Consider the following 23,773-nt stretch of genomic DNA (forward strand, 5'->3'; position numbering starts at 1 on the left):
CAGATCCAGTCTAAAAGGTGCTTTAGTATTACCAGTGATATATTTTGTGTATTATAAATGTTTGTGAAACTACATTCCAGGACACTGGTTGAGTTGGACCACCATCACGAGCCTGCACTACATTTTTTTCCTGTGTAGTATTACTTGAATATGTGGGGTTTTGGTTTTTTCTATTAAAGCTGGCTCTTATTGTACCAAATGCAGACAAACACTGGTGGGGCAAGAGGGTTAGTGCCTCCATCACTAAGCAGGACAGTTTAGATTACATTTAGCTCTTCCTTTCACACCACTGACATTTAGGAAATATGTGTCTTACTCTTCTCGTGCGCATGCTTCTCTTAAACTGCAGCAACTCCATTTCCTTCAACACTGGTTCAAATGCAGTCAGAAGTCAGTGGCATTGGGCCCAGTGTTTGCAACAAGAGCTGGAAAAATCTGCATGTATTTTTATAAATTCCTGGTTCTGGAAATTGACCTGACTGAAGATAAAATATAAGTCATGACAGATCTTAACTCTTCAATCCAGTTTTGAATGATCTTTTTTTGTTGTGTCACAAATTTTGCCCCTGTAGATTTTCTCAGAAAGGCTAAGGCATGAAAATAGTCTCAATCCCATGGAGAGATGCCATCAATTTAAGAGTCTGTCTGACTACTCAAAAATGCATGGAGTTGCAGAAATCTTTTTCATTTTTTGTTCTGTAGCAGAGAGATGGGAAGGTCACAGGACTCCGTGTTCACCTCAGTCATACTTCACTATGTTAGGGAACCAGCAAGGGCAGCTGCTGTGGGTACAATTTATAAGAGGCTGGTGAGTAGCAGTGAGCTCAGGAAAGCTGCCTCAGGTAATCTGGCAGAATAAACTTTCCCTAGCCATTTCCACAATGAAATAGTGACTCAAATGCTTCTTTACTAGCATTGCCCCACCTCCCTCTCAAATTGCATGCACACATGGAGAGTAATTATTGGAGAAAAGAGAAAGACACAAAATTAAATCACCGAGTAGGTTTAGATAGACACTGGAGAGAAATTTTTTACTGTGAGAGTGGTGAGGCAGTGGCATGGGTTGCTGGAGATGTGGCTGCCCCATCCCTGAAAGAGGTCAAGGCCAAGTTGGATGGGGGTTTGAGCTACCTGGTCTAGTGGAAGGTGTCCCTGCCCATGGCAGGGTGGTTGGAAACTAGATGGTTTTCTTTTCTTTAAGGTCCCTTCCAACCCAAAGCATTCTAGGATACTGTGTAAATTAAAACTACAGTGGGTTACATTCAGTCTTACATTTGTGCCTGTTTTGTTGTCATTTGCTGCAGCTTTAAGTACATGGTGGTATGAATTATAATGTAGATCTTTTATTTTCTATCACTTGCAAAGTCATCAAGAGCTCTTTGTATTATTAGGTGATTGTGTGCATCTTTTTTTTTTACTTTGAATTTTCCAGTGTATGTTTGGATAGCAGCTACTCTTAGCTTTATAATTTAGAGCAAAGGAAGTACAAGTGATTTATCCATTATTGTGTCTGAAAATAAAAGTGATAAAGGTACAAGATGCCACTTTAAATTTATTCTTGTGAAGATCAATTCATTCAGATGGGTGTTAAAAACCTTGCCATAGAAACTCCATTAAAGAACATTCACTGTTTCAATCTAAATAAGATTTGTAACCTGAACTTAAAAGTGTTGTGATTAGAGAAATGATGGATAGGCATTTGAAAGAATCACAGAATCACTTAGGCTGGAAAAGACCTCTACGATCATTGTGTCCAACCTTCAATGGAACATGACAATGTCAAATAAAATACAGCAAAAAGTGCCATGTCAAGTTGTTTCTTGAGCACCACGTCCCTGGGCAGTCCATTTCATTGCTTAACAACCCTTTCCATGAAGAAATTCTTCTGTTGTCTAGCCTGCACCTCCTCTGGCACAGCTTGAGACTGTGTCCTCTTGTCCTGTCACTTGCTGCCTGGGTAAAGAAGCTGACCCCCCCAAGCTCCTTTCAGGTGGCTGTAAAGAGCAATAAGGCCCCCATTTGAGTCTCCTTTTCTCCAGGATAAACACCTCAGCTCCCTCAGCCACTCTTTGTAGGACTTACTCTCTAGACCCTTCACAGGCTTCCTTTCCCTTTTTGGACTCAAAGGAGAGACACTTCTGCAAGAAAATATTACTGAAAAAGTGGAGCAGAAGATATTGCAGACCTGCTTATTTTGCCAGACTCGCCCAGTCTGTGGAAACTGGGAAGTACTAAAATGTAGGTATCCATGTGATGACAATATGTTCTGAACTTGGCAGCAAAATTTCTGCTTTGCAAAGTGGTTAGTACTTCTTCAGAGTCTACAATATACTGGGACAGTTTACATCTTTTCTCGACTAATTCAGTGCTTATTGGAGGCAGGAAAAAGCCTAAGGATTCCCATAACTTTCATTTAAAACTGTTTGCTCAATTTTTTGTAACTTAAAATCCATTAACTATCACATCATGCAACCTGACCTCTTTGCACATCGAAGCCCAGCAAACCCCAGCTCTACTTACTGTTTTACATAGGTAAGTCACATATGTCCTTCAGCTGGCTTCTTCCCAGCTTATATGTGTAAGCATCCCATTAGGTCTTTGTGGACTATAAAAGTTACACTAGGATATTGTTGTACAGCATTTTCTTGTTCTTACTCCTAAAGTCATTTGCTCTCTCTGCTTTCCAGTTGCCAGTGTCCCATGTCATGGACAGTTTGTGGCCTATTATCCAAAGTATATAGGCTGACCATTCACACTGTTTGTTTGAATCATTCAAATTTAGTTACTGCCCTGCTCTCCTGTTTTTCTGTTCTGCCCTCATCATTGTATTTCTCACTTGAAGTATTGAGCTACATGTTTAGTGATCCATGATTTTATATTTACTTACATAACACTGATGCAAATGTTGAATAATTTCAGACTAACTATCAGTTGTTCAACTTCACAAGAAATTCTAACGTGATGATTATTCAACAGCAGTGATAATTTTAATGTCTTTCAGTTAGTTTTTTAATACATGTATGCATGTCTTTATATCCTTCAAAAATGCTTGTTTGTTTAATCACATCAAACTAAATCACATGTCTTACTAAACTGTAATCTTGTCAAAGAATGAGTAACTGTTTCTTAAGATCTGTTTTTCAGAAAAGCAATATGGTTGGCCTGAGATACCATACATTGACTTTCTTTATTCTCTATCAGTTCAATTCTATGGTTTTTGTTATTTTGTCTATAATAGATGTCAGACTACCAAAACCAAGTCCTGTCCTTCTCCCTTCTTAAATATTTGTAGAACATTAATCTTGTTCTAATTTCTTGGTAGCTGGTTCAGTATTAATCAGTGAGTCAGACTCTTCCTTCTTCTTTACTGGGTACAAGTTAAATGAGCCTGCAGATTTAAAAATGTTTGTCCTTAAATAGATGTACTTCAATATAATTCCTGGTTACTAATGGACCGGAAAAAACTTATTTCCTGTGAAATGATTGCATTATTGTAGTTATTTTCAAAAGCTAGAACCAAAATTCTTACTGAATGCTTCAGTCTTTACTACAACATTATTAGCAATTTCCCTATCTCCATCAATATTGCTGCTCATTTTGCTAGGTTTCAGTACACTTAAAAAAATGTTCTATTGTTCTGTGGGTTTTTTTCAAGACATGTATTTTTTTCTTGATGTCCTCAGCTTCTTTTTGCCTCTCTCCCTGGCTTTAGATTTATATAGATTACTCTCTGCTCCCCTATTGTTCTGGCTTTTATATATTACTTTTTTTTATTTCCACATATTGTTTTATTTTGACACTGATTGAAGAGGTCCTTTTGTCAAAGTCTGATCCTCTTTCATCATTGTAGGATCACTGGAAGAATGACTTCCATTCAGAAGTAGATCACCAATATAACTGATTATTTAACCAGTCGAAAGTGGGTTGTGGCTAAGCATCCAGCAGACTCCATCTGATCTGGGAGTCTGCATCAGTGTGCCATGAAACCACGCATTAGTTGGCCCTTTAGATGTCTGATCCTTCCTTAAAATTAAGAATCTTTAATACAAGGAGAGATTAATGTAATTCCATCTGGTTTTATTAAGTGGTCAGATATGGGCTCTCAACCCATGAGCTTTTATCAGTTGCTTTTAGTGAGATTTTACAGTTGCTCTAAGCCCCCAGAAAAGAAAATAACAGCAGGCTGACTCCAGAAGTGCTGTCCTTGTCTTTATGACAGTGGCACAGATGTGCTGCTATAATCTTTATTTCATGAGTTAGATTGACCTTTGCACACAGATGCTGAAAAAATCAGTTTTACGGATCTTTATATGTCTTGTGGAAGGAGTTCTCTTTGAGTCCATGTTTTTATTTCATACTAATTAGTGTGAAATCATGGAATTTAATTGCAGTTAAGTGGAGACAGAAAGAATTGTTTCCCGTAATGGGCTTTTTCAGTGTTTTTAAATACCAAACGCTTTTGTGGGTAACTAGTCATAGAGTAATCTCAATTAGGGATGTCACTGGCAGTGAAAAATGCTCCTTGGTTATAGTTTAGTGTTTATCTCCCATTGTTTTCTAGCATAAATTAAAAGATGGCTTCAAAGCCTGCTTTGCAGCCAGGTTATACATTTCTATTGAATGTGCACAGTGATGTTTTCTCAGAGGTTTTTACCTGTAGTTAAAATTGAGCTATGTAGTAGATAGACATCTTTATAGGGTGAGGTGTTGTTGTTAAGTATACTGCTCAGGTAACATCCTGATGACCTGTAAAATAATGAACGGAAAGTCCAGTCCACTCTTTTCCTCTTTGTCAAGATTTCAAGCCACTGTTTATGCTGAAACTTAAAAGCTCCAAAAGGACCACTTCCATACTTCCCTTTGAGGTAGTAGGCTCTGGTGCTCTATAGACAGAGGTTGTTGAATCTTTGTATTTCAATGCTAGCCTATAAACTCTCCCATCATCTCCAGCTTTTCCTATCTTCCTCTCCATTTGATTTTATCATACCTTAACTTCCAAGTGTGTCCCTTTTGCACTCAGAAGCTCTTGCCTAGGCAGATGATGAGAACAGGATATGTTGGCTGTTTTCAAATATGGTAGCATGTGAAACAGCAGCAGCATCTCACCTTGCTTGCCCAGTACAACTGCAGCATCACTTCATTGTGAAAAGAAACTCTTTAAAAAGCAAAGCAGAACCAGGCAGTTGGCAGAAATGATGGCTGTGCTTACCCTAAGTGTTTCAAAAGAAAAATCTAATTGGAGTATCAATGGACAGAATCCCTTTCAATTATGGCAGAAATGATAATGAAATCAAGAATCAAAAGAGTTTCCAGAGGCTTTTGGTAAAAAAAAAAAAAAAATCCTTCAATCTAAGCATAATGATTGACAAACAGCATTAATCTTGATAGTTAGTAACAATTTATTGATTTTAGTATACCTTCCCCAGTCAGACTGTATCATGGAGTACTCCAGGTTGTGGAACATATACATGGGACCATTCTAGGCGCCCAACTGGTCCAGAAGGGATACATTTCTCTACTATTAAACTCCTATGGGTATTCAGACCCAAACCAGCTATTAAGAATGATCTCTGGTCTTTGCCAGCTGAACAGTGCACAGGAATTTGGAAGGTATTGGCTGATCAGAGCCAGTGCCATGGGTAGAGCTCTTTCTAACAAATAAATGTTACAGAATATCAAGTTATCCTGCTTAGTACTGTTTAATTCATTACTATCAACTTAGTCTTTGGGGATGCAGGGACAAAGCAGTGTGTTGTGCCCCCGAGCAAGCACTTTCTTTCATTTGTATTTAATGATAAACCAGAATTATCATGGCCTAAGTTATCACAAGGGAATGTCTGGGCATCTCCCTACAAGAAAGACATTGAGGTGCTGGATGGAACATGTCCAGAGATAGACAACAGAGGTGGGGAAAGGATGGAACACAAGTCTGATAAGAAGCAGCTGGGGGTGTTTAGCCTGAAGAAAATGAGGCTCAGGTGGACCTTATATCTCTCTACAACTGCCTGAAAGGAGATTGTAGCCAGGTGAGGGTCAGCCTCTTCTCCCAGGCAGCCAGTGATAGGACCAGGGGAAATGTCTGTAAGTTACACCAGGAAGGTTTAGATTGGGTATTAGGAAAGGTTTCTTCATTGAAAGGGTTGTCAAGCAGTGGAACAGGCTGGCCATGGTGAAATCACTGTGCTTGGAAGTGTTCAAAAGGCACATGGATGTGGCAGATGGAGATGTGGTTTAATGGTGAACCTGTCAGTGCTGGGTTAGTGATTGGACTTGATGATCTTAGAGGTCTTTTCCAACTTTAATGATTCTGTGACTCTATAGCCTAAATAGATGTGAGAGTAGGCATCTGGATCCACCAGGTGATGTGGCACTCATTTAGGCAAAATTCTGCTTTTGGATCTACTGTTGTTCTCTATTTATATTGCAGAAGTACTGAAGTGATGGAGAATGGTGACACCTCTTTTTTTATTAGGTAGAATAAGCAATGGTGTGTACTTTATCACACCTCTGATCCACCCTGAGCTGGCTACCACAAAACTAGAAAATCTGAGTTCACATATACTCAGTAGGGACCTAGTTAGAGTGCAGTAGCAAAATTGTCCGTGCCGAATGTTCCTTCCCTTTCCAACCCCCTCCTACTGCTACCAAGCAGACTGCACATATGGCATCCCTAGAAAGCAATTCAATGTGCTACAATGCTGGAGTTGCCAGGGTTGAGTGGTAATTTCTGTGCAATTGTTCTGCTCAGCATTGGGCCAGTGGAAAAAAATAACCTGTGATGAGGGAATTAAAGGCTATTACAGAGTAAATATGCATACAGGGGCTGATGTAAAATCACAAAAGCAATCTTAATTCTGTTCTTTGCTCATTTTTGAGTGCTTGACTTGGCAAACTTCAGGTTTTTTTAGCAACTGCTTTTTTTAGGTAAAATTAAATTTAAAGATGGCTGTGGGTCTTTCTAGAACACTGTGGGTTGCTCTTGCTAGCACTTGCCTTATTCTATGTGCTGGATTTAGTTCTAAGTCCAAGGGAACAAATTGTCAGGTTGTGTTTTGTTATTGAGAGACCTTTTTACACTGATCTGAACCTTTCATTTTGATTTATAGCACCTGAAAGTATTGTGCTGGATTTTGCTCATGGTCTCTGGACAGACACAAAAATTATTGTACTGTTAATTGTGCTGTGTCACCCACTTTATCCGCTTTCTCAAACTGTGCATTTGTATCCATTTGCCAAGCTTTTGTACAGAAAAAAAAAAAAAAGGGATTTTTTCCCCCTCTAAAGAGTGTTTGTTTTTCTAGTATATGTAAAGAAAAACTAGAAAAGAAATTAAAACATTCCTAGACTGCTTTAAACATACCTGTGCTTTTGTCATCCAAAGCAGCTAAAACAACAAAATACTCCTGAACGCTGGTACAGTTAAAATTTCTTCGTATCTCTTCTAGCAGGCTCAAGGCTGACAGGATTCTGCTTTAGAGCTCAGTTTTGACAATGCTGATGAACACTCTGGCCCAGATCTACAAAATGTGTAAATTTGTTCTGAACTTTAAACACCTCCATCATCCTCTTGAAGTCACCAGATTTACTTAGGCTAAGTAAAGCTCAAGTTAAACCTGTGCTTTGGACATCAAGGGATTCTGAGATTGCCATTTTGTTAATTTTTCTTGTATCAACTTGCACAGCCCAACTGGGGCTCTGGTGCTTTTAGAATGTGCATAGTGACTAATAACACTAATGCAGTTTTCAGCTGATTTTAGGATTAAAACACAAGCAGTGGTCTCAAAGACATTTACTTGTCTTACTATAATAAAATCATGTTTGTGTTCAGAAGAACAGATGAGCAGGCAGCCATCTGAGAGATCAGCTCGCACATCAAATTCTACAGCAATATTTAGATCTTCATGCTTAAACTGGGATATTTGATTTAAACTGTGATCCCACCTCTGTTGTGTTGAGGTTTTAGAATAAGAGCGATATATTTTGTGACTTCTGCACAGCAAACTGTGGTTTTTAGTATTTGGGCAAATTATTGTATTATTTTTGGAAGGTAGGTTTTCTGAAAGTTCTCTAGTTGAGATAACAAGGAAGGAAGCATGTGAGAGCTTGTGGATTTACCTATGTAAATGACACCTTTTTTAATTAGTGCCTCGCAGTTTATATGTGTGTAATGAAAGGGCATTTGTAAAATTATACTGTCCACAACAGGCTAGCCCAGAATTTTAGTAAATGCAAAGCAGGATAAGAGGCCCTCTGGTACAGCTGCCTGTCCTCATTTCTCTAATTGAAGTGAATACCCCAGTGGGAAATCGATTATTTCTAATATTATATACACAAATTAAAACTCCATTTAGAGGTATAGTGGGACCATCTTATAATTGACTTTGATCTTGAATAAATATCTCCATTATATTTATTTTAATATGGTCTCTGCCAGAAAGGGTATCTAGAAGGCAAAATATGATTTTACTGAGAAAGGCCTGAGCATGTGTAACACCAATTCCACCAGAGCTTTGAGGGCTGAAATAAGTTTCTTTCTTGCAGTTGGCTGCCTAATAGCAGCCAAATGCTGCTGAGCTCCATCTTTCCACTTCCTATTCTATTTGAAAATAGTGTAAATGGTAAAGGAAATTACCAAAGGTATTTAAGCAGTCAGCTCCTCAGATAAGCCACGCCACTTTTATGTCTATACTTTCTATAGGTTAACACTTGAAAAATATCCTCCTTTAAAAAAGCATAAAAATATTTAAATATACCCATTTAAAACTGCATTTTCCCTTTCCTGCAAGAAATTACAAGCTACTGTAGCACTGGAGGGGCCAATGATCATCTATTAATGATTTGAATGGACAGGCAATCATTCAAAAGACTTTGATCCTCAGGGGCAATTAGGAAGACATTGAATAGGAAGTGCTGACTCTTTGCATTGAACAAACATTGAGTTTAACTGCTTCATTTTAAAACATGCCTTTCTAGTCACTTCCTTGAAGGTTTCAAAGAAATGTGGTGCTTCAGCTGGAAGCCTTTCTTCTTCCTTATTAAGAACAATTGGGAAATAAATTAAAATATAAAGTGTTTTCCTAAGAAGAAGCTAATTGTATTTGGTAAACCATCTGCTTCTATTGTGGAAATCGTGGATACAGCTTTTCTTCAATCAGAAGGGGTCAAAGAATAGCTAGTGCCAAATCAAAGCAAGTAAATGTGTTTGTGGCAGGATTTCAGGTGATTAGCACGATGCTTTGTTTTCTCAAAAGGTAGTTCCCACCTTGCTGGCAAATTTTTAAAAGGTAGGAAGCTCTCTGTCATTTGAATTCCTCCTTTGCATGTGGTGATTCTGATTGAGGGAAGGAGAAGTGAATTATCTCCAAAGGAACCATTTTTGGTGCTTGCTTAGTTTAAACGTGAAGCAATAGTCAGGCAGCAAGGTAGGATCCCAGGAATTGCTAGATGTATCCCATTGCATATGTCAGTACTGAGCTGGCTGTGGAAGCACCTACGTCATATTTTAGGACATTTGAGGTCCTAAAAAAGTCCCACAAACAAACAAACACAGATACCTCTCTGTTTTATCAGCCAAATCCTTCCTCCTTTAACCCTGAGATGGGTGGATGCAAGTTGTCCAATTCTTAGATGAAGCAATCACATCCCAGCCCAACAAAGTATCTTCAGCCCCAAACTATGAAGGAGGCTTGAAAACCCTTTTTTTTTCATTGAAGGCGGATCATTGAGCATTTAGGAGGGGAGGCAAATGGGGAATTTACAATAGTGAGCATTACCCTTAATGTCCCTCCTGGTGCTTTTTTATTTTTCTTAACTGTTGTCTTGTGTCAAATAAATCAACAGGCAGGAAGCAGAGTCGTGGGACCTCCCAGCTGCAGGCTTAGAGTCTTCACTTAAACAACATGTAATCAAGCTGCCTTTTGGGCTCCATTCCTTTGTGACCTGTTAATTTTACATTTCTAGCTGCACAGCAGCTCTAATCCATCTGGGTTGTGGAGAGCCTGGTATGCGGGATTCTCTGTTCCCACATGACTGCAGTCTTGTCCTGGTGTGCAAATTCACATTCATTCGGGCAAAAGATGATTTATGAAGTCAGGTTTTCCATTTCCTGAGTGAGAGTTTTAGGCCACAGATGGAAAGCATTTATGTATAGGAAATAATTTCAGACACTAGGAATGACACAGAGTGCTGTACAGAGTTTTTGGTCACAAGGTAACTGCCGAAATCCACATAAGACGTGGCCTTGCAGAAATCCCCCTCTTCTTGCCCCATGGTGCCTTGCTGAGTGACCTGGGTATGTATGTGTAAAAGATGTGAATTCATGATACTACAAAACCCTGGCATCTTCATTCAAGATACTAGGTCTTAATTCCAGATCTGGGAACGTGTTCTTGGGGTATTAAATCACTACAACACTCAAAATGTCCCCATGCTCTTAGATGAACAACAGCTTGGATCTGTCTAGTCCAGGACTTGACCATACAAACAAGTAGAGCAGATAGTATATGCTGCATCCAGCTTTTTGCCCTCTTCCTACACCAGTAGGGCCATAAAGCCACTTCAGCCCTTGACTGTCATGTGTTCTGCCACAGAAGCCTTGGCCAGCACTGAAATGGAACAGTAGTGTAAGAGAAAAACAGTTTGATTTTTTTTCTTTAATGTTTGTTTTACCGTTCCCATTCTTCCTAATCTTTGTTGACTTATAGAAGACTGACAAACCAGTGATTATTTCATGCTGAAAGGCTCCTTTTCATAACACTGGATGTCACAAAAATATGGTTTATTCTGCAACAGTCAATTCTACCACTTATACAAAAATCATATGATTTCAGTGTAGAGACAGTTATCCAGATAATTACAGTCATGTTTCTTCCAGAGACAGGACTGAAAGCAATACATTTACTTGGTTAAAATTAACTCTGAGTAATTCAGTGGTGAGATTCAGCTTTTTCTCAATTAGGAGGAAAAAAGCAAAGCTCAGGTATCATTTTGGAGAGCATATTATTTTAGATCTGACTAAGCACGAAGGTTAAAGGGGAATATGTAATCACCACATATCTTATGCTTGTTTCCACACAAAGAGGGGAGAGCACAGAAACAACCTGCAAAATGTCTTCTCAACCACTGAGCTTCAGCTGTTTTTCCTATTCCAAATCCCTTATACTTTTTTGTTTAACTTATCTTTGCTCTATTCTAACCTTCTTTTTCTCAGTTTCTCTCATTCCATATTTTTCTCATCTTCCTCCAATATCTCATTTTTATTCTTGTCCATTGTGGCATCAGTCCTTCTCATTTGTTCCTTCTCACACAGTGTTTTCCCATTTTCTCCTTTTCCCCATGCTGCACGGGGAGGCTTTGGGAAACCTTTCTCCCTCCAAGGAGTGGCCTTTTGGCTTTTGTTGACTTAGGCTTAGCTGTCAGCAGTGCAGTGAGGTGCTTGTAGAAACCAGTGGAGTAGCAAAGCCAAACTTCTCCAGATGGAGCCCAGTACAGGTGAGCTGGGGAGGGTGGGGTGGCAGTGTAGAGGTGGACTGTGAAGCTTTTCCAGAGCTTGTGCCCTCCCCTGTGTTATTTAAGCAATTATACTGACATATACGAGCATATATTCTTACATAAATATGGATTCAAAACCTGGAGTATTCTTACTGCAAAGCAACTGGCTGGGGTTTTCAGATGAGAATCCCAAAAGACTTCTGTCTTGCCTTTATGCCCTTTACCCCTGTGCTTGCTTAAGTCCAGGCTCAGGTAGGGATCATTAATGTGTTTTGTTAGGCTTTGATTCTGAGAAAGTCTTTATCCATTGTTTAGGGCAAGATCAGTTGTTAGCTGGAAAAAAATTGCTATTTTCTTCTTTCCTTTGTTTCTGTAGCAGCTTTGCCTGGGTGAGCAGTCACCAGGCCAGCTGTGGTACCTGCTGGACTTAGCCCTGAGAGGGCAGGGGAGAAGGAAGCAGCGGAGCCTGGGAGCTGCTGTGAGAATGCTTTTAACAAATACTATGGAAGCACCTGGTGGCTTCAGCTGTAGCCTTAATCCAAACATCCTAATTGATTGGTTTGGTTATTTATTACACTTAGCTTGCTGCTTTGGGCAAAGCAACAAGCTAATAAAGGGCCAGCAGTTTGTTTTTCAATTTTTTGCTGACTGGTGTGCTTTTTGGGGGTCTCTTATGCTTCAGTAAGCATGTCTTGTCTTTTCTTCTCCCTGTGATCTATCACAATCATCTGCCTCTCTCTGCTAACTCCTTCGTTCCATCAACCTGTCCTAAGAGATGTCCATTTTGTTGACCATGTGAATTATTATCTTTGTTCGTCCTTTTTTATTCTAAATGCTGCACCACTTCTTTTGTTCTCTGCTCCGCTGAGTAAGTTGTTTTGACTTTAGTGTTTTGTTGTCTCATAAGCAAGTGGCAATAATACAAAGATACTCAAAAGCCTAAATGTCTTCAAAAGAAACTTGGAAAGAATGTTCCTCTTTATTTGACTTAACAGCGTCTGCTGCTGCTGATTTTGGTGTCCACAGGTAGCTATGGAGTAGGAATAATGCAATATAGGAAAAAATAATATGTTAAAATCAGAAGAATCATGATCCTGAATACTTGGTTCCATCAATATGAACTTTGATTTATTTGCATGATTAAATAACTCAGATCATGCTAAAGTCTTAGCAAATTTTCTCTGCTAAAGTGAATCTGAGTCCAGAAAAGAACAGCCATATCACACTGGCATGGTTGAATGCTGAATTCTGTGAAGTAATCAAACCCTGAAAGGACTGGAGTTTGATCTCCAATTTTTTTCCACCAAGAAGGCAGCCACAGGTGACTTAGGACTGAGGATAAGGGGATTTAGTCTGGCACAGAAAATTCTGTTACCCATTCAGCAAGTTTTAGGGCATCTTTTGCTGGCACTTAGCTACAGGGGAAAGGTCATGCAAGTCAAAGCTTTAAATTCAAAACATGAGCATAATGGGCCAGAGGCCCCAGATGCCTTTATATCATCTAAGTTGGTGGTGGTGAAACAGCCCAGAGAGCAAGCAGGGTTTCTCTCTAAGTATTGTTTTCATTCCAGCAGAAGGGAGACAAGAGAGTTTTCTTCTCCATGGGGAATATAACCAAAGCTTCTGCAAAGGGCCTGTCATGGAGCTTTCTAGGCAGTAAAAGCTACATGGTATTTTACAAAAGTGTACACTTTAATGATTGTTAATTGCAGAGTGCTCTTTTAACACATGGGGAGCCTTCAATATCTGAAAATCTATTGAGCGTCATGTTGGAGACGGAGATGGAGAAGGACATGGGGGCTTTCAGGAGGGCATTTACTCTGTGTCAGCAACGTCTTGTGTCTAGCTGAGCAGGGGCGAAAAAAAGCCAGAAAAAATGTCCACAGTGGGTTCCATTGACCCAGAGACTAAGAACATCAGGAATCTGAAACTATGTTTACAGCTTTACTTCCCTCTTAGGAACATTAACACTTCAAAATATATTATTATGGCTCTCATCCATGGTTACAGGGCTTTTCTATGATTATGGTCCTTAGTTGATTTTTTTTTTCTGTGAGAAAGAATTTGCACAGATCAAGGTTGATTCATAAAACCTTTAAACACAACTGTGTGCAACAACAGCTTTACACATCCCATTGAGATGTAAAGACTCAAAATATCCACTGCTATTACCACTTAACTTTTTAGCACCAGTGTGGCAGTTAGAGCAAGAGGAGAAATGAATCTTCACCAGGTTGCCAATCAGACACTGCTGGTATTTGGAATATAGTAATGAAATCACTTATTCAGGTGACATCCTCATAAAATACCTGCTACAAGAGTGTGTTTCCAAAGTAAATCAGACTCTTTGTTCTTGTTTCAGGTTGACTTTTGTGGTTATTGCCTACCTATAGCAGAAATTGCATGATATCTGTTTGCCATATGAATGGGGATATTTATAGGCTTTTATTTTGTGCTTAAAAGCATCAACTCAGAAATCCTGAATAGAGCAGTAGCTCTCAGCTTTTACACTGTTTTTGGAATTTTTAAGCCACTTGATAATCAAAATGCTATTCAAATAATTCAGGTTTTCAACGTTTTGCACTTTTGTGTGCATGGTGTGCATAGATGTCATTCTCATGGCTTATCATTGGAGAACTTCTTACAGCCTTTCAGTACTTTAAAAGGAGGCTTTTAAGAAAGATGTAGAGAGATGTTTTACCAAAGTTTGAAGTTACAGGACAGGGCCATAATGGTGTTAAAATGAAAAGAGAATAGATTTAGATTAGATATAATGAATTGTTATTGTCAGGCTGATGAGGCACTGGCACAGGTTGCCCACAGAAGTTGTGGATGCTCCATCCCTGGAAGTGTTCAAGGCCAGGCATAGAGCAGCCTGGTCTAGTGGAAGGTGTTCTTGCCCATGTTAGTGGGGTTGAAAGTAGGTGGTCTTTAAGGTCCCTTCCAACCCAAACCATTCTGTGATTTTGTGACCTATGTGACGATGAGATCAGTGTACACAAGAAGCTTTTTGCTTTAGACAAAATCTACTAGCAAAGGACAAAAGTTAACATTAATACAAGTCTTTTAACTACTACTTTTAACTACTACTAACACAGTATCTATATTACAGATAATTTGGTTGTATTTTCTATTTTGGGAAATGGTAAGACGCTTTTCAAACATTGAGCATTGAATGATGACATGGAATGGTTGATCCACTTGCGCAAGTGGACGGATAATGTGCAGAAAAGCTGTAGCCTCTTCCAGAGTGTCAGTTCTGTTGTTAAACTGAAGCAAGATGATCACTTAAGACATTTCCTCTCATATATTTTAAATTAATTTTAATGCCTGGAAGAAATGCCCACTGCACCCAAAGCAGTGTTGAGTTTTTCACTTTTATTTGCTTGCAATTATTTATTTGTAATATGATACAATAATAAATTCCTCCTAAGGGGAAGAGAAGCAGCAATAGCCTTTTGGGGAAACAATGGCCTTGCAATGTGTTCCTAAAAATCTGTGTGGCACTTAGGGTGTGATGTCCAAAGGACAGAGGAAGTCAAATGGTGTTACAAAGAAAGCAGACCACTGGCTCAGTTCTGCCTAGACCAGGAATGCCCACTATAAGCTCATGCAGGTCATTCTAACATGAAGATGTCTGAGAGGTGGAGCTGATGTTAAGCACTTAGCACCAGCAGAACTTAGGCCTGACTGCTGTCTAGGAATGCCTGAGTTTGGAGGACTGAAGAGTACAGTTTCCATTCTGCTTGGAACTACAAACATGCATGTAACTACAAAGATCCCATGTTAAACGTAGGAACTTGTGTGCTCAGAACATCTAAGCCCTTGAGCTCTGTAACAGCTCTGTGGCACCTGGGTAACACTCTGGTCCTTGGAAACGTCCAGCCTGGATGGACTTATAAGACAGCTTCCAGTACTGAGCTTACAACAGAACTGCTGGCAGAGAGCTGCATGAAATGCCTCTTGGAGCTTGCAACCCTGTAAGCATACAGTAAGTTAAGTGAATTAACACAAAATTGCATTTTAATGCCCAAACAAGTGAATTGAGTTAGTCCTTTAATCTACTGTAGTTCTCATTTTCTTTTCTGTGTACTAGAAAAAAGCAGATTCCTACCAGTGAGGTTTTGTGAGGTTAATAGCTATGAAGTGCCCAGGCACTCTGATGATGAGGGCTGTATAAACACAAAGATATTATGCAAGCATAGTGATGCCAAATGCTTAATGCAGATTCCTTGTTCATGGTCTGATTTCCTCTCTTCCCTTTCCTCCCTCTTCTCAGTTTCTCTGCTGAGTAAATATATCCCTTTTAGATGAAAATACTTGTTCCTCTTCTTAAAGTACCCTTATACCAAGAAGGAATGTTACCAACACTACTGGTAATATAACCAGTAGTGTTGGTAACATTCCTTCTTGGTATATGTACCTGTATAAAAACAAGTGTTGAACAGGCCCTCAGGAGACATTCCTTGTTGTGCTTCCTTGCTGTGTGGGAGTTTTAGGAGTGCATTTTCTTTCCTAATGGAAAAAATTGTTAACAAACACAGTCTCCATTTACATGGTAAAAAAGAATTTTGCACTCATGTTTTGTGATGTTGTAGTTGTGCAAAGACAGCCTTGTTTATGTTAGTAAATGATAGGTGACCCAGTTGAGACTGAACGGGAATAAATCCCGTATTTTGCTAAATTGCCTAAACATGCTGTCTTCAGAGAGCTACTCAGATTACTTTTCAGTTCTCTTGTAATCTTGTAAAGATTGTTTCTGATGCACAGGTTTAAATAAATTAACCACTTGTCCCTAACAATGGTTGCCAATCTCAGGTGTACGTTTGTGAATAAAAATAGAGTTGTAGGCCATGGAAATGCTGTTTCTTTACTGGGTTTTTGGTTTTTGGGGTTTTTTTTGTTTGTTTCTTTTTGTTTGTTTGTTCAGTTTGTTTGTTTTTGGGTTTTTTTTGTTTATACTAAATGGCTGTGATGTTAGAGCCATTGTATAGTTTCTTGGAGAAATTATAGTGTAAAATATCAAGGCTTTCCCTTAAAAAAGAAATGTCATTCCAAATGTAGCAAATATCAGATCATTTAGCTGTGTAGAGCCTGAAGCTAAGCTGGATACTGATTGAGTATGAAATGTTTATGTTGGGGATGGAAGAACTGATATGGTAAGCCACAAGCCACATTCTTTTGCTTTATATTTGGAAGGGGCAAGTATTAGGTGTATAAGCATATGATTTCCATACTCCTCATACATGCATTTGCTTTTTAGGTAGTTTGTCTTTTTCCCTTAACTTTACTTGTCTTCATGTAATGCCTTGAAATAGACTCACATGTGCCCTGGGTGACTTTGCATGGCCCAGAAACCTACAGAGAGCTTTGCCCTGCTATGACACAAATCTAAATGGTGATGCTTGTTTTCAGTTCTCAAGGATATGTCTTTGATCTGAATAGAAGAGGCTGAGTTGTACGAAAGAATGCTCAGACATAGTTGCTCACATTTGTGATGCAGAGCACAAAGGCATGTGCACAAGATGGGTCTTGAATTGCCTGTTTTTACTTGGTCTTAACGAGAAAAAGCTGTCAGAGATGTCTGTAAAGGCTTCTGTGTATAATTGATGGGTAAAAAAAAAAGAGAACCTATATAATACACTTGTGAATATGGCAAAACAAACCAGAGTGCAGTTCCCCAGGATTTATTGGTATGTTAAGAAATAATACTTCTTGTTTTTCTGTGTTCACCTCATTGTCATCCCAGCCTTGGGAGGTTTGTGAAACACTGTGCCTGGTTATGGAGACCATGAGTCAGGAGTGGTTCTGCTGGAAGAAGCAGAGCGAATTGTTACAGGTGATCTAAATCAAGTGTAAGTGGGTAGAAAGACCTAGGGAGCTGGTATGGTAGAAGCAGCAGGGGCTGTCTAATTACATTAATCCTATTCTTGTCCTAAAGCAATGACCACTAATAAGGCACTGGAGCGAGAGTTTAGAAAGAGAAAGTGCCCCTGTAGTTCTGAAACTCTCCCAAACAGAAAAAGATGACTTTTCTCATTGCTCACCACAGCCATGCACCTGTTTGGCCTAAACTGGCACCTGCAGCCGATGGAAGGGCAGATGTATGAGATCACGGAAGACACAGCCAGCAGTTGGCCAGTGCCAACGGACGTCTCCTTATATCCTTCGGGGGGCACAGGGTTAGAGTTACCTGACAGGAAAGGCAAAGGAACCAGTGAAGGTATGGTTGGTGTGTGTCCATGTTGTGAGTCCTCTGTCTGCCTCTAAACTCCAGCCGTCCAATCTCATGTTCCATTACCCTCAGTGCTGCCATCAGCAGGTGCTTCTCCAGTCTTTCATGTCTAGAGCTAGTAGCTGTCAGTCCTGTTTCCATATGTTTCTAAGTTTCATACCCCTCTGATGTCCACTAATGCAATAAAACTGTGAAACCTTCTCCACACATTCAAGGCATTCTCACAGACTACAGAAGGCCATCATGAAAACCCTGCCTCGAGTGGTTGTTTTCATGGAAAAACTTTGTCTCTTGAAAATTAAATGATTCCTGGAGCACTGGATCAAGCTTCTTCTACAGAACTACAAAAATGTTTGAGTTGGACTATTTGTTGCCACTTAGCAAATGTTTGAGGACCAAAATACTTACTGAGAGCTATTACACTGTAAGTTTTGGCGTTCCAGAGTTGAGCATAGCTTTGCAAAAGTAGCCAGATAAAAAGCCTGGTCTCCGTAAAGTATCATGGTGTTGACAGAAATTAGAAGCAGCTTATGGGTCCTCAATTCAGCAGCACCTTACTCAGCAGCTTTACATCACTGTGTTCTTTTTTTAGAGGCACCACTGTTAAAAGTACTTGTAAGCTCTGCAAAGTCTTATCCCTCACCAGACATAGCTGGAGAAATGAGAAATGCAAACTTTCAGAAAGCTTTTTTGTTTGTGCGTTAAGCTTCTCTATATATAATTATGAGATACCAGCCAGGTAATAGACTATTCTTGATAGTTATTTTGGTGGAAGTTTTTTGGACAGATAAGATGTATGCTAGTGTTTTTGCAACTCACTGAACTCAAATGTTTCCGCAGAGTTTCCTAGGCTTTGGCTGACAGCCTGTGTTTACATGTTTAATTTAAATTAATTGTAGCAGGTTTGTCCTATAAGAGTTTTTCTGTCTTTATTAGTCCAAATGAAGGCCATAATTATGTGTGTTCCTTAAAACAGTGCATTTACTGGTAACTGATGGCCGCCATCGAGTTGCTACAAGGAAAAATCAGCTAAGCAGGTTATTCTCAGCAAACCGTACTAGACAGTACAGCAAGCTGCAGACAGCCCTGCTGTTGTACTCAAAAATACTTCACGACAGATCCTTTTCTTTTCCCCTCTAACTTGCCATATGGTTCATTTTTGAATCATCTAGCTTTGATCTGTCCATTTCCTTGTAAAAGTCAAAATAAAATGTAGGCATTCAAAGCTGCCGTCCAAGTGAAAGACCTTCACTTGATTTTATTTTAGCCACGTTTATAGTGACACGAGTAGAAATTTTGATTGCTGCTCTGTTAAAGGAGAAATCTGAGAAATAGCATAGTTGTGTCATGAGAAGACCCCTCAAGTTAGTGCTTTGTATAAATCTTAGGGAATCTCTAGGCTTTAGAGGAAAATACCGTGTCCTGACTAAAAAACACATCAGCACCTTTGGTGCAGGAGTAATACTGTCCAGCCTTCAAATGCAGCTCTCTCCCCATCAGATAACTGTGTAACTAATTCTGGACTAGCAGTGCTGCCAGGCTTCAGTTCTAGACCAGAATGTCTGTGACTGAAATTTATTTTAAAGAGAATTGAAATATATTTGAATGTCTTCTGGATCAGAATGAAATAGGCTAGAATGTGTTAGGAGCATTCTTAGAGCTGATCTGAATGAATCATTACCAATGTCTTGCCAGCTCTCAGTAACAGTCATCCTTTCTCATCTGTGGCTGTGCTCCAGAACAGCATTTACCTCTGTTGAAGCCCAACCCTGTTTACCAAAGCCCTTAATCACATGCTTACATTTAAGCATGTAATTGACTGTGGTTAAGTCAGAGCTGTGTGTGTTTTTAAGTGTTTTCATGGGTGATGGAACCATCCTGTGAGAAATACAGAGAGATTCAGCAAGGTCTGAAATGAAGTAGTTCAGTTTGATATAAAGAAATTAGGAAGAGTTGCTACGGTAACTAAAAAGTTCAAGGTGATATACAGAAAGAGCAAAGTAATTGACAGCCCAATTAAGAATTCAGACCTGAAGTTAATTTTAAGGAGTCAGGTATTCTGATTAAAAGCCAATTTCTGATTAGAAGCTGAAATGGCTTTTTTATTATACTTTCTTCGTGAAGTATCCAGTCCATAGGGCCTGATCTTATTGTAGGCTGCAACTGGTGAAACAGAGAGGGATTTCAGGGACTGAATTCACAAGAGAGCTTCTCCTTGGACTTCTCTATGAGGACAAGCTTCAACCTCTGGCAACATGACATAACAGCTCTTAGAATATGTGCTTTTCAAACATACAACTGTCCACCAAGAGGAGACAAACTTTGTAATTGTGTGTACAAAAAATTATTTCTGTGAGACTGTCTTTTGTAATCACAGAAGCATTTTCGTTTGCATGAGCAAGTGCTGATCTCTCTACAGAATACACCCTGTGCTCATTTTCTCCAGGCTCTATCTTGCATAGCAACATCTGTCATATTAAATTCTCACCTTCCCTGAATCACTCTGATGTGCAATCTTTATTAATGAACAATCATGGGGTATATCAAATACTTCAGGTTTTCATCTGAATATCTAAGAATCTATAAAACATGTCAGTGGTAATCAGAAAAAATATATCCTTCTTTTGAACCAAAACATGTGATGTCTTTAGCTCTTCTTTAATAGAATCCTCAATCTTTTCATCTTACAATAGTTCAGTAAGAAACTTTGCATGAAGACGTTGGAACTGTTTCTCATAATCCTGGGAGCGTGAAAAGAAAATTTTAGTATGCCAAATAAATACTATCAATCCAGTTGATAAAGTAATTCCCTTCAGAATGTAGCTGGTTGATTTTCCTTGTACAATTATACTCTATTAGCCCAGAAGGATTCAGAAAGAATGCCCATTTACCTAAGCTGTTTCCTGTTATCTCCTTTAATATGTACATGGACTGAAAAAAGATAAAAAGTCAGCAGATTTCCTGCCTGTACTTATTTGAGAGTGATGAGCAAAGATAAATGGAGATCTTATAAAATTAAGAGTAGCTTTTTTTGTGTGAACATGCAGCCTTTGCATATATAAACCTTTTGTGCTGGTATGCATAGAACTTCTGCCTCAAAATAGCTCATGCCATCAAGTACTGCTCCAGCAGTATCCTTAAGTAGTTGCTGACTTTAAATCAGGGTTTAGTGTTACTGGAGCCAAAAATTCTGCAAGGAAAAATTCTCCATCCTTAATAGTTAATATGCATATAATTTCTATATTGATTTTCAGAGACAGCTAACAATTTACATCTGTTTCTGGAGAGTTTGTGTTGGGATGGTATGTGGAGAAATTTAAGGCAATACTATATTTAACATTATGTAATCTTCTTGGAAATGTCATTTGAAATAATAAAATGCAATGTTCTACCAGTCCCATTTTCAACATGGCAAGTAAATTCTGAGACTATTTGATATAAATTCATGATAGATGGGAAAGGATGTTTTTCCCCCATCCTCAAATGTAGGTACTGGAAGAAAAAAACATTCATAATGTGATTTTCCTACAAAAGAATGTATGTAGTCAGAAGTTTCCTTCTCATTTTGTTACATTTGTTTGCTCTGTGAAATGCAGAGTAGTGTGTGCTGTAATGGCATGGAGATAAGAAACAAATTTATTTGCATTTCCTAAATTAATAATTAATCCTTGTTGGTGACATGTTGCTCTCCTTCCTAAAGCCAGAATCTTTCAGGTGATGCTACTACATACTTTTCCACTAGAAGTGTCCTTAATAAAGGCTATTTGCTAAGCAGTTGCCTTCTTCATCATCCCTGTGCCGTGCACCCAAAGCTGTGGCCACTGGTTATAGCACAGGCTGAAAAGGGAACATTCTGGCACCTGATTTTTCATTCTGCCCCTCATTCCCTAGTCTTCCTTTGGGTCCAGATTTTGTGAGGCAGCCATCTGCTTTGGGAGCTATAACTGCATAAATTTCCAACCTGGAATTCCTCAGGTATGTTTTTAGGGGTGCCAAGCTCCCTGCTGATTCCCTTGGACATTATGGCATGTCCTGATCCCATTTGAATACCCAGGCTCTCCAGCCTCGTAGTTTTAGAAACAGATGCCTCCATTTGTCTTCTGAAAGAAAATGGATAATAATAGCATATTTTACAGATTTTATTGAAACCCAGTTAAAACCTCTAATGGTTCTTCATAGATACTACTCAAGTGCAGGATATGGTCTCCTTTTTGTATCTCAGTCCTTTTTTTTTGTTTGCTTTTTTTTTTTTTACTATTTCAAATACTGTTACCACTGTCAAGGATTAATTTAATAGAGAAACATTTTCCTTTCCCCACTTAGGCATTGTTCATGCTGCTGTTCCCCCCCCCACCATTCCACTCTGTGGCACATCTATCTCATTCTCACTACACTTCTCTTTACTAATTTAATGATGACTTCTCCATTCCTAAACTTATATTAATGTAGGATATAATGTCAGATGATTTATTCTTGTCTTTGGAATGTAATTACACACTCTCTGATGTTACAGTTTAAACAAAACGCCATTTTTCTCCAGGTTGCCCTTCCCATGCTCATGTTTTCAAACAAAATAGTTATTGAAGCCAGAAATAATCCTGCCAGTTTTTTTTCCCATAATCGTATGGATTGACTAGACAAAGTACTCTGAAGACTTCAGGACACTAATAGACTGTTTCTCAAGATCAGTGTCAGAGATACCAGTATGATTAGATTACTTTCAGGATCTAAAGACTAATTCAAGAATTTTGTTCCTGTGTTTTGGCAGGAAAGCCCAGTAGTTTCTTTCCAGACGACAGTTTTATAGACTCCGGAGAAATTGATGTAGGCAGACGAGCCACACAGAAGATCCCTCCTGGTATCTTTTGGAGATCTCAGGTGTTCATCGACCACCCAGTGCATCTGAAATTCAATGTGTCTTTAGGAAAGGCTGCTCTCGTTGGCATCTATGGCAGAAAAGGACTCCCACCATCACACACACAGGTAATGGGACCTTATTTCCTTAATTAAATTATGTTTCACTTACTAAATTATGTTGTCTCAAATTGATGTTTGTATGATGTATTATTTAATCTATTTCTTTCAGGAGTTTGTTGCATGCCTGTAAGATGCCCAAGATCATTTATTCAGAGAACGCGAATCAAGGGATAATTGAAGAAATTTACACAAATTAATCTGGTAGGCTGTAGGCAGGGGAAGAGCAGGCAGTTGTCTGAGGCAGCAGGCTGCCAGAGGAGGAGGGTTTTGTGAGGCTGGTGGTAACTGAGGCTACCAGCTGGTTGCTCCAAAATCAGATTATACCACCTTCTCCATCCAGTGCTTTGCACAAAGGCATCCAAAGGAATCTTTTCTTAAGCAGATTCATATTCATCAGGTCTGTCTCTCTTTCAGCCACTGCCTTTTCTGTCTCATGGTAAGGGCAGCAAGACCCCAGTTGGTCACCATTATGGGAGCAAGATTCACTTCTGTCTTCCGTGTCAGAATGCCTTGAGCCAACCCTTCACATGATGTATGCTGACTATCTGCTTAGAATGAGGTTTGTCAGGGCCCAGTAATTAGTTATAAAAAAAGAAAACCAATTTTTTACAGAAAGCCATCAACTTAGGCAGAAATCAAGATCTAAGTTACTATTCTGTAGGACTAAAATGAAAGCAGATTTTTTTAAATACACCTTGATAAAAAAAAAACATATCAAAAAATCACTTAGTGAGAAAAACTCTGAAGAACCATCCCCTTAAGTAAGGAATTTATATTTTCTTTTTTTCTCTCCTTTCTGTTTCAGCTTCTAAGCTGCTCTTACCCAGATTGATTAATACATTAGGGCATAATACACTGGTAGTGCAAAGTATCTTACTCCCACTTGCATCAGCAGGTTATCAAAGAATTAGCAGGTTTATGTTAGTGTATCTTGCCCTTGCCCTCTACTATTAGCTGAAAATACTAGAGATTTATAGAAATATCCCGCCTTTTTTGGTTTTGAACAAATAAATATGTTTATTATGATCTCTGTGGATAATATGGTATTTTATACATATTAACACACCTCCC

The 23,773-nt window shown here is 39.0% G+C and overlaps 1 protein-coding gene across 1 annotated transcript in view; it reads left to right on the top strand.

Moving 5' to 3' along the window:
• Positions 1-23,773, top strand: part of TENM4 (teneurin transmembrane protein 4) — a 601,532-nt gene that overhangs the window by 400,646 nt on the left and 177,113 nt on the right. Inside the window, 2 exon segments of the mRNA XM_054518583.1 lie at positions 17,543-17,713; positions 22,494-22,708. Of these exon segments, the coding sequence (XP_054374558.1) occupies positions 17,543-17,713; positions 22,494-22,708 (386 nt within the window).

Source organism: Molothrus ater, chromosome 2, assembly GCF_012460135.2.
Source record: "Molothrus ater isolate BHLD 08-10-18 breed brown headed cowbird chromosome 2, BPBGC_Mater_1.1, whole genome shotgun sequence".
Taxonomy (NCBI): Eukaryota; Metazoa; Chordata; class Aves; order Passeriformes; family Icteridae; genus Molothrus; species Molothrus ater.